The 18,350-nt window shown below is 40.3% G+C and overlaps 1 protein-coding gene across 2 annotated transcripts in view; it reads right to left on the minus strand.

Annotated features, from left to right (window-relative positions):
* Positions 1-11,136: 11,136 nt before the first annotated feature.
* Positions 11,137-18,350, minus strand: part of Mbtps2 (membrane bound transcription factor peptidase, site 2) — a 45,045-nt gene continuing 37,831 nt past the window's right edge. For both annotated transcript variants that reach the window (XM_074064081.1, XM_020175984.2), the window contains exon 11: positions 11,137-16,734. In XM_074064081.1, coding sequence (XP_073920182.1) covers positions 16,512-16,734 — 223 coding nt within the window. In that variant the 3' untranslated portion in view covers positions 11,137-16,511. The remainder of the gene's footprint in view (positions 16,735-18,350) is intronic.

The raw sequence follows: 18,350 nt of genomic DNA on the forward strand, positions 1-18,350 counted from the left end.
TCTTTAGGTTAGGGCGGAAGCCATATATATCTACATCTATATCTACATCTATAATATATGCTATATAAATATAGATGTAGATATAGATCTATATAGATATAGATATCCCCTCACTCCAACCCTAAGGGGGCACGGGTTTCTGGACCCCGCTGTGCGTCTCTCCACTCAGCTTTTCTCTATCAATAGTTTCTTTCCTGCCTGCAACTCCAGTGCTCCAGCCTCTTTCTTAAGAGCGTTTTGAGAGCAAGAACCCTTTAGGGCATCCGTGGATTCCCCCGTGACATCTTGTGCCTGTGAATCTTGGCAACCATGAAGGGATCCTCATCTCTCTAGGGTGTAAGGTTGGTATCAGCTGCGCCTAACCGGAGACAGCCTGCCTGGGAAGTGACCATGATCGTCTGGCACTCCTATGGATTCTGCCTACTGGGAAAGCCCCCTCTGCTGTGGACTAGCCAAAAGCAGAACTCTCTGGCCACCTTCTCCTTCTGTCAGTAGGAAGATTTCTCCTAAAAGTGGAGGGGGAGTTTCTCGAGCCCACTAAGGCTTCTGCCAGAATCCATTGCATCTCTCCTCGTAGTGCAATGTACTGAGCCTGTCCCGGGGTTTATAAAGGACTGCCCTACTGCCATGTGGGCGAGTCTGAATCCCTCTGACTGCCAGGCTTTGTCTCCCTCTCTCATTTCTACACTATGAGCCAATGACCCTTTTGCCTCCAACAATACTTCTTCAGGGACATATGTGAAGATACCATGCCTAAGAGCGTCTTTGCTCTCAGGAGGTTCCCTGCCCTTTTCATTCAACACTTTTCCTTGGATGATGCATGCCCCCCTGACTGAATGCCAATTTTAGGGGCTTTTATGACACTTCTCCAAGCACTGTCCTCACTTACACCCCCATGGCCCCATCTTTATCCTTCAGGACTGCCCCAGGGAATGTGTTTGCACTGTTGTTATAGCACATGCCACTTGGGTTTTCTCCCATGGCTGCCCCCAGAACGCATGGGAGATGATATTTTCCAAAAACACACCCTTTCCTCACAGTCTTCTCCAGAAGACATGACTAAACCCAGGCCCACCCAACACCCCTCTGGCCTTCTGTTCCCTTATGTCTCTCATTGAGCCCTTCCTCTGGCAAGTTCTCTTTGAACTGGACACCTTCACTAACTGGAGACATTATAAGCATTTGGACTTTAAGGCTGGCAGGGTCACATGTGGTTGGGACGATGCTGGTGGGGTGACCACAACCCAGAAGGCCCTTTCAATTTTTCCCTCAGTCTTGGTCACAGACAGGAGAAGGAACAAAATGGAGGGGAGAGGATGGTCTCCCTAGGGAAGAATTTCCTTTTCAGGATGCTGATAAATAGGAATGCCCCCTCCATTGTAGACCACATGTTCTTTTTCTAGATGGGAACTTCCTCCTCTCAAGTTCCAGAGAGGTCTCCCTTTTCCTGCCTGCTAAGACGCTGAAAGGGCATCGATCCTGACAACCTTCATAAAAAGGCTTTAATTTTCTTTTGCACTCAGACCTGGCCCCAATATCCCCTTGGAGATCAGGAAAATGACCTGAGGGTGGGACTTTTCACTACAACACTATTCTCCAGTTAGACTTGTTTTGTAAGAGGGAGGGCAAGCGGACAGAAATCCCCTATGTGCAGCTGTTCTTTTTACTTAAAGAACATCCCCAGTGGGTGAAACAGTGTAAGGGAAGTACTCAAACCCTGACCATGGTTTGTAAAAACATACTTAAAGAAGGGGATCCTTCTGAGACACCCCCAACTGCTCCTAAGGGAGCCACTTCCTCTCCTCTACCCAAGGGGAGTGAAAAGAATGGCTGCCCAACCCCCACAGCTCCCTTGCCTCCTTACTCAGAGGCCATCAGCTGCTACCCCCTCCAGTCAGTTCCCTGGGGGAGGGGCTGCTTCTCGGAAAGAATCCATGTGCCCTTCAGATTAAGCAACCTTAAGGAAATTAAGTGGGACTTGGGCAGCTTTACCGATGACCAAGACAAGTACATTCAAGCCTTTATTACTGTTATCCAAACTTTTGAACTGGCTTGGAAAGATGTCATGCTGCTCCTAGATCAAACCCTCACTTCCCTGGAGTGGCAAAGAGTCCTTGATCAGGCCACTCAGGTGGTCAATGATTATCACCTACAAAAGTCCTCTGTTAAAGCTGCACCTCCAGAAGAGGAAGCCAAGGACCCAATAAATTCCACATGGCTTTCTTACAGCATCTAAAAGAGACCATTACAAAACACACCACAGTGGATTCTGAGTCACAGGTTGGGGAGGTCCTCCTAAGAGATAAATTCCGTACCCAATCTGCCCCAGATATTCATAGAAAACTTCAAAAGCTGGTGGCTGAGGGTGACAAAACATTAGACCAGCTGGTACAGATGGCTACTTCTGAATACTGTAATTGGGCCCTTACTAGAAAGAGAGAAAAACACAGAAGGCACCACAACCTAGTGGTGGCTCTTAGAGAAATCCCCTTTCAATGGGGACCAAATGTTAGGACTTGCTACCATTGTGGGCAGGAGGGACACTTCAGACAGGAGTGTCCACAATGGGGGCAGCCTGGGAGATAGCCCTGGCCCCCCCAGGACCCTGCCCTATATGTAAGGGCAACCACTGGAAGTCACACTGTCCCCATCTCCACTCGGAGAAGAGGCCAGATGGTTCCCTTGAATGGTGGGTCCCGGGGCCTCCTGTCCAGGGTCTGGTTCTTGACATCCAGACTGAGGATCCCCAGGTAGTACTGACGGTTGAGAAACACAAGGTACTCTTCCTTTTGGATAGTGGAGCCCACTTCTCTGTCATTCCTTTCTCTCTAGGTCCCAGGTCTAATAGGAAGGTCAGCATTTGGGGCATATCAGGCCAGCCCCTAGAACAATATTTTACCCAGCATTTGGTATGCTCTTGGGGGAATCTCCACTTCTGCCACTCATTTCTACTAGTCCCTGAGACCCTTATCCTCTTGTTGGAAAGGGAGGACCCCCCCACCCCATCCAAACTAAAAGTCCAAATAGTACTCCTCCCCCAGAGAGTATTTCTGCATGCCCCTAACTGAGGAACAAGTGGACCCAACAGTCTGGACAGATGGCTCCACCATTGGGAGGGCAAGGATAGCCCCTCCTATTCAAGTTCACCTAAAAGATCACCTCCACTGTTCCTGGAGGCCCCAGTCCTCGGGGAAGGCCAATGGGTCACTCAAGTGACACCTAGCCAAACTGGTCCAGGAAACACATCTTCCCTGGCCCAAACTTCTGCCCTTGGCCCTCTTCCACCTTAGAAACACCCCAGGCAACGTGGGTATTACCCCTTTTGAGTCTCTTTATGGCTGTCCATTTCTCACTAATGACCTCATTCTGGGTAGTGAAACAGCCAGACTTACCTTCTATATCACCCAGCTAGCTAAGTTCCACCAAATCCTAACCAAGTTACACCAAGGCATCTCTCATGCCCCCTATTCTTCTCCTCCACCCTTTTCCCCAGTCTTATTAAAATTCCTCACATATCCAGGGAGCCTTTGGAGCCCCTATGAGAGAGGCCATAACTTGTGCTTCTTTCCACCCAACAGGAGTCCAAGTGGCTGAATTGGAATCTTGGATCCACATCTCCAAATGCTGGATTTCCCCTATCAACATGGCCACTGTTAAACCTGCTCCTGAGGAGACTCACTACTCATGCAAACCCATTTAGGATCTTAAATTTCTCTTTAAGAAGATTCCATCAGGAAAGCAACTTATGTCAGATCTCCTCCCCTACCTCTCCATCACACTCTATCTCACTCTAGCCATAGTTCTAAGCACAGGCCTATTGGTGACTTCTCCCCAAGAGTGGACCTGCCTACACTGAGGGGCTCTAATTTTCAGTTTCCTCTTTCTGTGCTCTCTCCCATCCATAATCCTCCTTATGTTATGAGATTTATACTTCTTTTCCCCCATTTTAATGGGACAGGTCTTCACCACCACCCATGGACCCCCACCATCAATTACCTGGCCAAAATTACTAATCTTACCAACTGCTGGATTTGTCCCAAGGATCTCTGAGCACAAGATGGGAGGTGGGGTTACCAGACTTCCATTTCCATGCTCAATCGAATCATTAAGTTAGAAATTATCACCAACCAGACTACTTCTGCCTTAGAATTAGTGACCAGACAACAGACCCAAATGTGTGCCACTCTATATCAAAACTGTCTGGCCCTAGACTATCTTCAAGCTGAGGAAGGGGACGTATGTGGCAAATTCAACCATTCAGGCTTCAAATTGATGACAATGGACAAATAGTAACAAACATTGTCATTAACATCAGAAAAATCACCCATGTCCCCTACAAGCTTGGAATGGGTGGAAACCTAACAATTGGCTTGGCAGCTGGTTCTCATGGCTTTTCCTTCTCCTGGGACCCATTGCTGTTATCGGAGCTATCCTGTGCTTTGGTCCATGCCTCCTTAACCTTCTAGTGTGCTCCATTTCTTCTCACCTACACTCCACCAAACTCCAAATGTTACTCTTCACACACTCTTACTATTGTGAACTTTTGGACACCCCCTCGTGTTTGTATCCCTGACTCCTGCTGGGGCCCTTCTTCACCCTGTCTCAGCAGGAAGTAGCTAAAGACTGGATCTCAACGTCCCAACTCCCTAATGTCAGGGGCTCCAACCCATAGGTGAATGTGTAGCAGTCCAATAACATAAATCAGCCCCATGGCATCTTAGGAATGCAGACGCCTCCCTGACCTGGGAGAGTGAAGGAACCAGCTCAGTCAGAGGACCAGGAAGTACAGGAGGCCTGCACATGACAAGAATGGAACTATAGGATTCCACTACAAACTGTTCTTTAGGTTACAGCAGAAGTGATATCTATATCTATATCTATATCTATCTATCTATTTATCTATCTATCTATCTATATCTATATATATATCCCCACTCCAGTGCTCAGGGAGCACCCAGTTTCTGGACCCTGCTGTGCATCTCTCTGTTCAGTCTTCATCAATAAAGTTTCTTTCCTGCCTGTAACTCTAGTGCTCCAGCTTCTTATTCTTAAGAGTGTTTTGAGAGCAAGAACCCTTTAGGGCATCTGTGGATTCCCCTGTGACATCTCACGCCCATGACAGTGTGACCATTACTCATGTTTCTATCTGAGGGATAATAAAGGGGGGAATCACTCTAAACATTTTTGAAGCTTTGGGCTGAGATAAGAAGTCTAGAATGAGGTCTGAAGAGTCCATAGCATCTTTCCCTATTTTTAGCCTGCCTCAGTATGTTTTTCTTACAAATACAAAAGAGAAAAAATGTCTGATTTACTGCTGTATTCTAAGAGACCAGAACAATACCTGGCATATAGGTATGCAATACATGGTTAGTAAATGAATAAAAGACTATGTATTTATTCTAGTGATTGAAGGAGGGGACAAGCAGGAAAAAGTGGAAACTTTTCTATCACATAAGCACTTCTTAGTATTAGGTAGCAATTAGCCACTAGCAGGATAGAGAGATGAGGAGACAGGGAACTTATATTGTTTTAGTAAATATTTAAAGGGCCAGACTCAGACATTGAAATAAAAAAAAAAGCCAGAGTATCTGGCCACTCCCTCCTTTCTCCTTTTAGATGATTAAGATACAGGAATGGGGCTGCCTTATCGGGTTACTTATGTATGCCTGTCTCTGAGATGTTAGCTCCTTGTATTGGTGGAGCATATCATGTCTAGCAAAGGGAAATTCTAAAGCACACTTACTGTCCCTGTGCTTTGGGAGGGCCAGGATGACCCCTCCCTGTTTTAGTAGCCATGATCTTGACCACATGTATTCCTCCAGCTCTCTGAGAAAGAATAAGACTAACAGATGGGGGGGGGGCACCATTTTGAGTCTCTACTCCCATTTCCTATATGGGGGGTAGGAAATGTTTTCCTTTTTTTCATTTCTCTCCACTCTTATCTTGTTATATTAAATTCTTTTCCCATGTGAGAAAGCAGTCTTTTCTATCAAAATGTGTGTTGCCATTTTAATTACCTGCATTGTCTATAGTTCTGATTTCTTCTCCCAGATTCTTGCTAAGCCTCTTTGCCTGTGAAAATTGCCCACCATGCTGTGTATATTAATCCCTCCCTTGAGTTAGTATAGAATTTCAGCCAATTGAGAAGATTGTGAACTTTTGATCTGGACCAATCCAGGTCAAGAGGCAGGGTCAATCGTGTCAGAAATATAAGGAGGGACAGACGGCCTGCCCCTTTGTGCATGCTGTGCCTGTGTGTCTGTGCACCCTTCTGCAGAAGTAAATTTAGCCTTGCCAAGACAATTCTCTGTTTCTTTGTCTTCAATTGAGACCCTGGTTGTCTTCAGGGGTCTTATTTCTAATAATTTGGGAGTTCGCCTGGGATAATTCCATCCTGAAGAGGTTGGAAATCCCTTCCCCCAAGGGAGATGCGTCCCTCTGCCTTGTTGCGGTGAGCTTGGGTATTGAGTGACCAGCTCTCTTGGACTGGAAATCCATTCTGGGCCTGAATTATCTCAGCAATGTAGGGAAAAAGGGCCTTAGTAAGCACTGCAGCAACCAAGCAATTCTGTGCACGGGCTAAAGTAAGAAACACCATTGACTGGCAAAGTATTCCTTGGTGGTTGGGGAAGATCTTAGATGTTGCGTGAGAGTGAATGAAACATGTCTGAGACATGGGGTGAATGTGGAGTCCCAATCCACAGTTCCTCAGATATCCAAGAGACTACATATGGCTTAATGGCAGTCCATGTGGACCTAGTTGGCGCTTTATACCGACCTGCTTATGCCAGGTAGCGCCACCAACTAGATACTGTCCCATGAGTGAGTTGGTTGGAGACTTTCAAAGTGCATGGGGTAATGTGCAAGACACCTCCAGGAAATCAGGGAGGTTGAGCATCTATTGGTTATTCTCACCAGCCAGGTAGACCGGGATGGGGATCACAAGTGAAAAGAGCTCTAAGGAGGGTGAAATTAATCTAAATGGCATGTGGCTGAGGGTTGGAGCTGCTTCTCTCCTGGATTGTTGTCCACCTAATTCTAAGTCTCTAAATCTGTCGAGCTCTCCACTAGTGGTTAACCACCTTACGTCTTGCTTTTAAGATGGGAAACTTCACATCACAGACATGTCAAGACCAGGAGCGGGAACAGGTCATGTCCAGGTCCCTGCTGGCAGCAACCATGGGCTGGCCCGTTCACTGTTCTGGCCAAGATACCAAGTTGTCAGGATTATGGACCCATGCCCTCGGCCTAATGTGTGCACAGGCTGGAGGGACCAGAGAAGATATTTCAATTCCCTGTCTAAGCTTTTCTTTATCTCCTACAAATGCCCATGTGTTTAAAATTGGGACCTTAGTATTCCAGGTTGTTACATTAGCTAAAAGGCAACAAGACAGCCCCCTTCTTGGGTTCTGTTATGGATTCAAAAAGGCATTTGGGTATTTTTTATTATTATAAGGGACTCCTTCTCTGAAATTAACTCTTGAAGGGCTAATTCATTCTACCTTTTCCATGCTTACTAAGATAGTCAGATATCACCAGTTCCATTGGAGATGTAATCCCTTTTTCCTTGCCTGATATGCAGATTCTGATTTAAAGAAAAATAATTTTTGGTGCAAATTAAGAGGCTGGACTCACGCATCCTGTATCCTTTTTCCAGAGGAGGCTATAGGATGCCAGCTTCCTACCCAAAACTAGGCTCCCTAAATCTTCTTTAAAAGGTTTGACTAATAACAAAGTTGTGGTAGCACAAGGTGAACTATTATTTGAGGTTATTTAAAAAGCACCCTCTAGGGGTAAATCTAAAGTCTTAAAAGAGGCCATTTCAAGTTAAGATCCTGCTCTTTGATCCTAGTCATGTTCTTCAATATGCCTAGTAAGGGGACCCCCTAGAGGATGGGGCAGTCCAGGGACCAGCAATAAGGACTGGGGTGGTGCAATGATTAAAAAGGGATGTCGCCATAAAAATCATTGCAGGTGTAATTAATCATGCTCGTTAAGGTGTAAGGAGATGTCTGTCCTTAAGGGTATAGATTAATTGTTCCAAATAAAGGGAATAGATGCAGATATGCATGGCTCTATTTCTGTCTTTTCTTCCTTCTGTCTTTCTTCTCCAGGCACAAATTGAGACAGCATAGGAGAAAACAGTCCTGACGATTCTCCCTTAGGATTTTATGAGCATTGCTTACTACACTAAGGGTACTACTAAATGGGTAAAATTTTAAAAAGGAAAGATTAATAATAATAATAACATATGGCCAAACCTAACATTAAGATGCCTCAGAATTGGGCCTTAAAAGACAAGGGTCACACACTAAGGGGAGAGTGAGCACGGGAGGAATAAATAGGGAAAGGAAAGGAAATCTAAAACTTGAATGTGGTTGATGTGCTCCCTGTTGAGGAATGAATATAGTAATCTTAAACTGGCAGAAGCCACTGTGGGAAGGTAACCTGGAAGTAATGAAGAGGTCTGGTAGAGATGAACCAGTGTGGGTTGCAATACACATGTGCATGGAAGCAATGCTAGGGATCTCTCTGTATAACTATCTTTATCTCAAACTAGCAACAATGCTACGTCTTTCTTATTATCTCTTATGTTTTCTTTTCAACAAATGGAGAAAAAGAGGGTGGAACATGTTCTGCCTGGAAGTGGGGGTGGGGAGAGATGCCCCAAATAATGTATGCACATGTAAGTAAATGCAAAAACGATAAAAAAAAGACTAATTGCAACTTTGGTATTTTGAGCCATTTGTGTTACTTTTAAACTGATTTTGAGTTTCTGCAGTTTGTATAATAGGAAAATTTGTATTCTATTTTGGTCTTTTACAGGGAAGGGATGGTAAATATTAAAACATGTGGTTTAAAGAGATCTGTTGTGATTTACATACAAAATTAAAGGCCCTGAATATATCTTATTGCAACCCTAAGGAAAATTCTAACTTACACATGGTTTAAAAGGTTTTTCTGAGTGCACTCTGGTTGTTTTTATGTGTCTTTGTGTGTATGTCCATTACTCTTGCATTTATGATTGTTCTAGAATTCCAGGTCATCTATGTGTGCTTAAGTTGACATTTATGGCATGGCTAATTTAAAACTTTTTTTGCATATGTGTGTGTTTAAACAACTTTCAAATGATTCTTATTATAGAGTTAATGTGAAGGAACTGCTGATTCTGTTCTCTTTTCTCCCTCACCTCTTCTGCTACTACTTTTTAGAAAAACCAGGTTTTCAAGGTTTTATTTCAACTAGGTCTAACTAAAATACAGGCATTATTTTATGGGCAGCAATCTTGATCTGTTTCATCCTGTCTTACAGTCAACTCTTTTATAATTGGATGCATCTTTAAGTTACTTGAGTAGACAAACAGTTTAAAATTGCCTTTCTTCATGGGTCTACGTAGTAAAATGGGCTAACTGAAAAGATGATTTTATTTACATTTAAAATTCTTATAAAAGTTATTTTAAAATACAAGTTCGAAAGTCAACAAGTAGAAAGGATATAAAAAGGTATTTAGTTATGTGTTTGGGAAAAAGTTAAAGGGAGAAAGAGTGCTTTTGCATGAGAAAGAATTTTATAAAGAAAGGTTTGTCCTAAAGATTGTTCCAAATAAAAAGGGATAAGGACAAACCATGAAAAGGTTTGGAATGTCATATTAAGGTCCTGAGTAAGTCTTAAAAGTGTATGATAGTGGAGTTTATAAAAGTTTATGTGTGTAATTAAGTTGACTATAATTTAAAAGTTATCTAAGGGATTTCCTAAAGTCAAAATACTGCTTGTGGAACTCGTCAGGGTTTTGACTCTTTAGGAAACTGACTCCTAACTAAAAGTCTTTTCAGTGGTTTTAATACACTCATCATGCTAAAAATATGTGGGCTATGTGTCTAAATTTCATTTAGATGCTATACAAAAGTTTATGGGGTTTAAAATGACCAACACTTGATCAATTAAAAAAAAACAAACTAATTCTATCTGGGGGCATTAATACTGTCTTCTTAAAAGAGGTCTACAAGCTTTGCTAAATCTTACTCTTTTGGCATGTTGCTTGAATTATTTTCTTGCCAGAAGCAAGAATCAGGTGTTTTTCCAGCAACATTAGTATAACATAATTACAAGGGTCATATTATAAAATTTGCCAAGTTACGAAAACAATTAAGGTGAACTCAGAAGACACCATTTAAGTGTGAAAAAAAGCACATTTAATCAATTTCTTTTAAACTGATTATTTATTATGAATAGAAAAAAACATTAATTTTATAAGAAATAAAATACAAATTCATAGCAGTCTCATCCCCTATTTTCATGATTTAATTATCACAAAAATTAATGCATTGTATTTGAACAAGTGATCAAGGAATGTAGTGTATACATAATCATTATATAACTAAAAGAGATGAAGATAAAATAACTTATTTTGAAATCTGGGTATCTGTTTCAAAGATAGATTTTTTTAACCCTTAAAAACCAATGTTAATTTACAGATAGAGGAATCAAAGCTTTAAAATCTATGACGCAAAAAACACATTTCAACTAAGAACTTGATGAGAACAATGACTGGAGGCATGGCTCAAGTGGTAGAGCACCTGCCTAGCCAAGTGTGAAGCCCTGAATTCAAATCCCAGTACCTCAAACAAAAGTGCCTTTCAATAATGACATATGATAAGGATAATCTCCAAATTGTTAAACTATATTGTTTAGGAATGAGAAACAGTATTTCCATAAACAATAAAAACACCTTAAAGAAACAATGATTTAGGCTCTCAATTCAATCAAAACATGAGATATACACTCACTTTATTTTATTACTGAATTAAAAAATAAAATAATAGTTGGCTTTCATGTAAATAAGAACTATTTTTCAAATGAGAGGCAATTTCACTAATTACATTTATTCTCTCTGAAAGAAGTAAATTAATATCTCTCCTTGGTTGAGTCAATTATTTACGGAAAATAAAACATAAGGTTACAACCCTCCTTTGCACCAACATCAAAATATGTTATGTGTAGGTTAAGAGTTAAATGTTTGAACAATTAATTCATAGTTATTAAAGGAAATGTTTGTGAATATTTAGAAAACCTTAGAGTGGGTAAGACTTTCAAAAGACTGACTCACCATGATATATAAAAATATAAAGATAAGCATTATACTTAAATGACATTTTAATATATTCCCATGTAACAAATCAAATGGTGCAGCTGAGTTTATGAGGAAAAGTAGTAAGAAGATAATCACTCCTATGAAAAATGGGCAAAGGATATAGCTAAACAACAAAATACAACAGCTAATAAACACATTTCAAAATGTTTGACTTTTTCCTAATCAAAGCAATGCAAATTAAAGCAAGATACCATTTGTGCATACCTAATTAACAGGAAAATGAAATACAAGGCAATATGTATATATAAAATTTTGTTCACACTTCAAGATAGCAAGCAATCTTTCCCCTACAATTTTCCAAAGAGTTTCTAGAATTATATATAATCACAGATATGAAAAATGAGTTATAGGGATATTCTTAATGACTTTATTTATATTGGAAAACTGGAAATAATAGGAGTTGCTCAAATTATGTCATATTTATCACAGCAAAATAAAATGCTCATTGAAATAACACTAGAAGATTAATAATATGGAAAGATATTTGTAACCAGGTGGGGTGGTACATGCCTGTATTTCTAGCACTCAGGAGGTGGAGCCAGGATAGAAAGTTTGAGGCTAGACTGGGTTACTCAGCAAGTTCAAGGTCAGTGTGAGCTACATAGCAAGACAATGTCTCAAAAAATAAAAAGAAAAGGAAAAAGAAAAATGTGCTGAGTGCCAGTGGCTCATGCCTATAATCCCAGCTACTCAGGAAGCAGAGATCAGGAGGATCACAATTCAAAGCCAGCCTGGGTAAATAGTTCACAAGACCCTATCTTGAAAATACCCAACACAAAATAGGGATGGGGAAGTGGCTCAAGTGGTAGAGCGCCTGCCTAGCAAGCGTGAGGCCCTGAGTTCAAAACCCCAGTGCTGCCAAAAAAAGGACCACCACCACCAAAATAAAAAAAGTTTGTTTAAACAGCAGCTTAGTAGTTTATGTATAGCATAACCCTATTTTTTTCAGTAAATCACTATCGGTGCTCTACTGCTCAAGCGACACCTCCAGTCCATTTTGCTCTGGTTATTTTGGAGATGGGGGTCTCTTGAACTATTTGTTGCGACTGGCCTTGAACTTGATCCTCTGATCTTAGCCTCCCAAGTAGCTAGGATCACAGGTGTGAGTCACAGGAGCCAAGCTTAAAGTTTCATATCTTTAAGAGAAGTGGCTTTATGATTTCTGATTAATGGAATGCAAAATTCTCATGAATTTAAGATGAAGTGACACTTTAATTTTAGACCACAGAGAGCCAATTACTGTATTCTACTCTTAGATTCTTCTGGGTTTTCCCCAACTACACTGTCAGTACTAAAAAAGTCTGAGACGCATTCAGTTAATAAGGGACAATTATTGGCTACACATCAATCTTAGCTAAATAAAGCTAAGAAGGAAAGTTAAATTACACAATATAACCTGCTATTTGTAATCAGAATTACAATTTCCTCTAGCCAGTTTTTGCGCTTGCCCCGAGGATAACCTATTGTAGCATTAGGCTCTGAAAGAGGCTTTCCTTTTATTGAATTCATCTGCCATGATCTGATAAAATATGCAATGTATAATTCAAGTTAGTATGGCCTAAACAACAAGAGGAGCTTGCAAGTGCATTGATTAAAAAGGTTTGTCTCAAAGAAAGTATATCCACATGCTTTAGCCTAAAAACAAATGTGTTATTCAACTCTATTTTAGTGCTGAAAATCATTCCAGAGTCAATACAGTTGTAAGATAACTGGACACATTTTCCTTCTTCCAGTCTTTTATCACAAGTACATGTACTAAGAAAGTAAGAATACATTAAAGCACATGTATACTATTTGTTTGATTTGATATTCAAAGAATGGTTTACATTGAATTTCATACTTTGGGTGAATTTTATGGTATTTCTCCCAATAAAGCTGTTAAGAAGTGATCTAAATAATCACTTAGTCTTGTGGCTCTTCACTGAAGTATAAGGACATCAGAGGTGACAAGTGGAATGAGGCTATGCAATCAGGAACTCGGCTAAATTCCCAGCCTATTCTTACCTGACTTTTAGTAGATAAAGGTGGGAAACAGGGGAGGTTGACCCTGGAAACAAGGAAGGAAGCACTGGGGCAAAAGGTCAAGAAGAAACCAAATGTTACAGTTAAAACATGTTTTTCAAGGATTCCTAAAACCACAGAAGAATTCTGTAACTTCACTTATAAGCCAACCATTTCTAAAATAGGAGAACATAGGCCTGTAACAACTTTCTTAAATAGATTATACGAAGAGCACTTTTACCGTCAAGAATTTTAAAAGAAGACCTTACTCTATGTAAACTATTTTGATAGAAAAAAAGTACAATTTAAAAAAAGACAACAGAATAGATGATGATAAACATAAAATGCTGGTATACATTTATTCTTTTATTGCTAAACATTAAATGCCGGCAATTATGACAACATCAAGTAAAAGCTTAAGAAAGAATTGCAGCACAGTCAAAAGATTTATAGAAAAAACACCTGTGCGCCACTAGGATGTGGATATTCAATAAATACCATAGGACAAAAAGATGACTGAGAGCCACATAACAATGAAGTATGTTTACGATTGGCTGTTAGAACAATGACCTAGAAGAGCAATTATCAAAAGGTCAAGTTTAACTGCACTTCTCTTCAAACTGAGATACTGTAAAGAATATATATTTATATTTGTATATATATTCTTTACAGATTGTAGGTGATTAAAAAAACTCAAAAATGTAAACAATGTAGAATAGGAACACCAAGAATAAAGTTTCACCACTGAACAAAGTGACAACACAGAAGGAACACCTTCTCCAAATCTCTACAATAATTCACTTTTCTAATTGCTCTACAGAAACCAAAATGAATTCTTTTCATAAAGATAATACACCGGGGACATAAAGACCTTCCAAGCCTTTGCATGTTAACATCTATTTACAGTAAATATTCAACAATCCTTTTTACAGCTTAAATAGAAACATGCTTTTCTAATCCATAAATAACACTAATCACCATCCATTCAACCACATTAATTAAGTACTTATGATGTCCCATGCACTGTGCCAGGGAGGCAAAGCCGAATGACATGGTCCTTGCTTCAGAAAAGCCCATGATCAAGCTGAAAAGACAACACATATCTTTTCTTATGCAATGAGGCCATTTCTATACAAATGGTACTGGTCTGTTTAATTTCCTAGGAGAGTCACTCCCAAACCCTGACCCTACTGAACAGCAGTAGTGTTTAATGGCTAAAATAAAATGAGCTTTTTTTAACTCACAAAAAATGTTAATGGATACTACTTCTTCTCACTAAATTTGTTTTCTTGGGCTAGGGGTGTGTACCTTTGCGGTAGAGTGCTAGCCTAGCATGTATGAAGCCTTGTGTTCCATCTCCAGCACTGCAAAAATATTTTTTTTCTGTTTTGAAAAAAACAATTTGCACATGTACATTTTCCTTAGTAAACTGCTTAATTCATGTAATTGAATTAATTACATGAGTATTTCATGGCATTTCCCAAGCTCTACTACCTGAACAGGTCTGAGCATGCTAATACATTTTGGTCCCAAAGGGCTGTCTACCTAAGAATAGAACAAATACCGTATATTGGGGGTAGGGGGAAATAAACCAGTAATTTGCATGATTTTAGTACTGGTGTTAAGTGGTAACTTGAGTCATTAACAAAATGTTAAAATGATATTCAATACATAATTTCTGTTTAAAAAAGAAGGCAAATTTGTAATACAATCTGAAAAGTTTTTAAAAAATGGTTTAAAAGTTATAGTGCTTAAGAGCAATTAATGATTTGAAAACAGTAACCCCATGGAGTATCTCTCTTCATGAAGAAAGTGGATACCTGGCTATTGATGAATTATTGCTTTTTTCACCTCTTGAGTATATGAGAGAAGTGTGTGTTTTGCATCCAAAAAACAGCATGCTCATATACTTCTAAGATCAATGGCTTCATACTGGCCTGTTGACTTCCCAAATTTCCTAGGGCTGCATCTACATTGCACAAGACTAGGTGTGACTCTTTCAGGTTCGAGAGTCCTTTCCCAGGCTCTGGCAAATTCACATTTGTACCCTCTCATGTGCAGCTGTTCTCACCATACCACCAAGTCTTCTGTGGATCCACGGAGGTAGCTTAGCGGAGAAAGAAAGCAAGGACTAGGTGATTAATCACCTAACAGAGAGAAATATGGGGGCTGCTGGTGAGGACAGAGCGTGGCTCAGGGCTTAAGGTTGTTGCTTCTTGGAGATAGGCCTCAGGTGGCCTCAGCAGCACAAGGGGCAATGTCTACCCTGGAAGGATTCCAAACTTCAAAGATCTAGAGATGGTAACCAGGTCTGCTGAAGATCCTGCATTCTGTCTTGTGATTGGTCAGAAGACCCAGCTTAGTTCTGAGATTCAGCTCTAATTGCTTAAAAGCACACATGCTGTAGTGTGAGATGCTTCTTGCAGCACACATTATCAGAGGCAATGCTTGTGGTGCAAACTATCTCGTGATATCACAGGCCCTACTTCCAACTTTGTCCATTTACTTGGTATCATTTGACAAAAATTTTCCCTTTCATGTCAGCAGGTTTTTTTTCAGGAATTTTAGTAATTTAATTGTGATCAGACCTTGGTTTTCAGTGTACAAAATAATACACATCAAACTATAAAATACTTTTCAGACAAGATAAAGGACGAGAAATACAGGTCAAGAACATGCTCACCCTTCTACTTGGCCAAAGTCAGTCTCTTTTACGTTTTTATTAATGATAGGGTAGGGTTTTTTGTTTGTTTGTTTGGTCTTTGAGACAAGGTCTTGCTGGCCTGGAACTTGCTATGCAGTCCAGGCTGGACTTAAACTTGCAATCTTCTTGCCTCAGCCTCCTGGGTGCTGGGATTACAGGCATGTACCACCATGCCCAGCTTAATGTTGCTTTTTCAAGTTTTTTTCCGGGGCTGGGGCTGTAGCCCAGTGGTAAAGCACTTGACTAATATGCGTGAAGCCCTGGGTTTGATTCCCAGCACCACAAAAGAGGTTTTTTCCTAATTATTTTCATCCAATTCTGCTCTCCTTTGAGTTATTTCAACATGCTATGTAGTCACACCAAATGGTATTACGTGAAGAAATTTGTACATATTTAGGAATTGTTCCACAAACATGTGAAGTTTGCACATTCAGCCTTTAAAACAAGAATGCAATTGGGGACCATGCCTTTCATTTCTTCTGCTCATCCTCCACCACAGAGTGTGGATATTTTGGATACAGGAGGAGCTGAAGGATGTTGGCCAAGATGGAATTTTAAAGAAACACATTTCACATGAAGTAAGGATGTTAAAGGCAATGGATATTACCACATAGCCATATATTGTAACTTAGAGATTCTGTCAGAGAGCAAATATTACCGTGCCGTAACCATCCAGAGTCCCAGGGTCACATTGGCAGCCAAAAGTACACTGCCACCAAGCAAGATGAAAAATCCTATGAGATCTTTGACATCATTGTCTCCAATCACTGAGGTAAGAGTGGCATCCAGGAAAGAGTTTAAAATCCATTGTCCATCCAAGGCAAAGCAGGGCACTGCATTAACAATAGCCAGAGCTCCAGAGAGGGAAATCAGGTACCTGGGTTAAAATCAGTTAAGGATCTAGCAGTGAGGTTCAAATAGAAACCGTCTTTCAGAAGTGGAAAGACAGTATACTGGGACTGAATTTGAGATTATAATAGATTTATTTACTTTATTTTTGTGATACTGGAATTTGAACTCAGGGCTTCATACTTACTAGGCAGGCACTCTACCATTTGAGCCACACCGCCAACTCATTATTTTGGAGAAAGGGTCTCACTTTTTGCCTAGGCCAGCTTAGACTGTGATGGGATGACCAGGGTGCCCCACCAAGCCTAACTTTTTCTGTTGAGATGGGGTCCCTCAAACTTTTTTGCCTGGGCTGGACTGCAACCGTGATGCTCCCAATCTTGGCCTCCTACAAATACTTGAGATAGGGGTCTCCTGCACTTTTTCTTTTTTTTTTGGACTGGGCTTGCCTCAAGCCAAAACCTTTCCAATCTCAGTCTCCCAAGTAGCTAGGATTACAGGCTTCAGTCACCATGCTCAGGTGAATTTGTATTATTTTGAAGTTCAAAACCCTGAACTAGAAAAATAAAGGCAAAGTACTTACAGACTAATTAATCCATAATGAACTCCTAGAATGACTGTGCTTCTAATCCTTTAAATAACAAAGGGAAAGGAATGTGGATGGAATAAGGAATAAGGGAAAAATTGCTTTTTTTTTTTCTGGTGCTGGGGATCGAACTCAGGGGCTTCTGCACATTAGGAAATGCGTTACCACTGACCCACATTCCCCATCCCCCAAATTACTTTTTGATCCTCACAAAATCTTTGTTTATATTAGAAAATGAAGAATTTTGGCCCTTAAGCCCTGCTTTATTTTACCATCATCTATGCAGTTATAGCACAAATCTGTCTGTGACAAAGCCACAGAGTCTCAGTCTTGATTATACACATTTTTAGGAACTACTAATTTGTTTTCTATTTGTTGTAAATCATCCAGGAAAGAAATTAAAAAGAATTAATAATGATAAAAATAAAACTATTTCCCAAACTTTCCATAAATTCAATTTTATATAATAATCAATTTTTAAAACTTTTTCATCTTTTGTATATAAATCTAACATGCTAACGACCACATAAAATTTTGTCCCGAGTTGCTATTTCAGCAATGGAAACCAACTTGCTCTTCCTTAGGCATTCTTTCCACAGATCAGTGGAATGGATTTACATATTCTGGTTATGCATATAAGGGTTATCTTCCACTTGGTCAGAACTAAAGAACTCAAATGGGGCAGAATTTATCTTCAGTAGTAGTAACTGAAGCTTTTCTTTTTTTGGTACTGGGGTTTGAACTCAGGGCTTCACACTCGCTACGCAGGCACTCTATCACTTGAGCCACATTTCCAGTCTATTTTGCTCTTGTTATTTGAAGATGGGGTCCTTTGAACTATTTGCCGGGGCTGGCCTTGAACCTCAATCCTTCCCATCTCGGCCTCCCAAGTAGTTAGGATTACAGGTATGAATCACTGGTGCCAGGCTATAACTTAATCTTTCATTCTTTATAAACTTCCTATAATTTCAACTCTCAGTTTGTATTTTGGGTTCCTTCCCTTCAGCATTCTTAACCTTTCTCCCTTCCTGATCAATCTTTCTCCTGTGACTTTTTCC

Source organism: Castor canadensis, chromosome X (genome assembly GCF_047511655.1).
Source record: "Castor canadensis chromosome X, mCasCan1.hap1v2, whole genome shotgun sequence".
In the NCBI taxonomy this organism is placed as follows: Eukaryota; Metazoa; Chordata; class Mammalia; order Rodentia; family Castoridae; genus Castor; species Castor canadensis.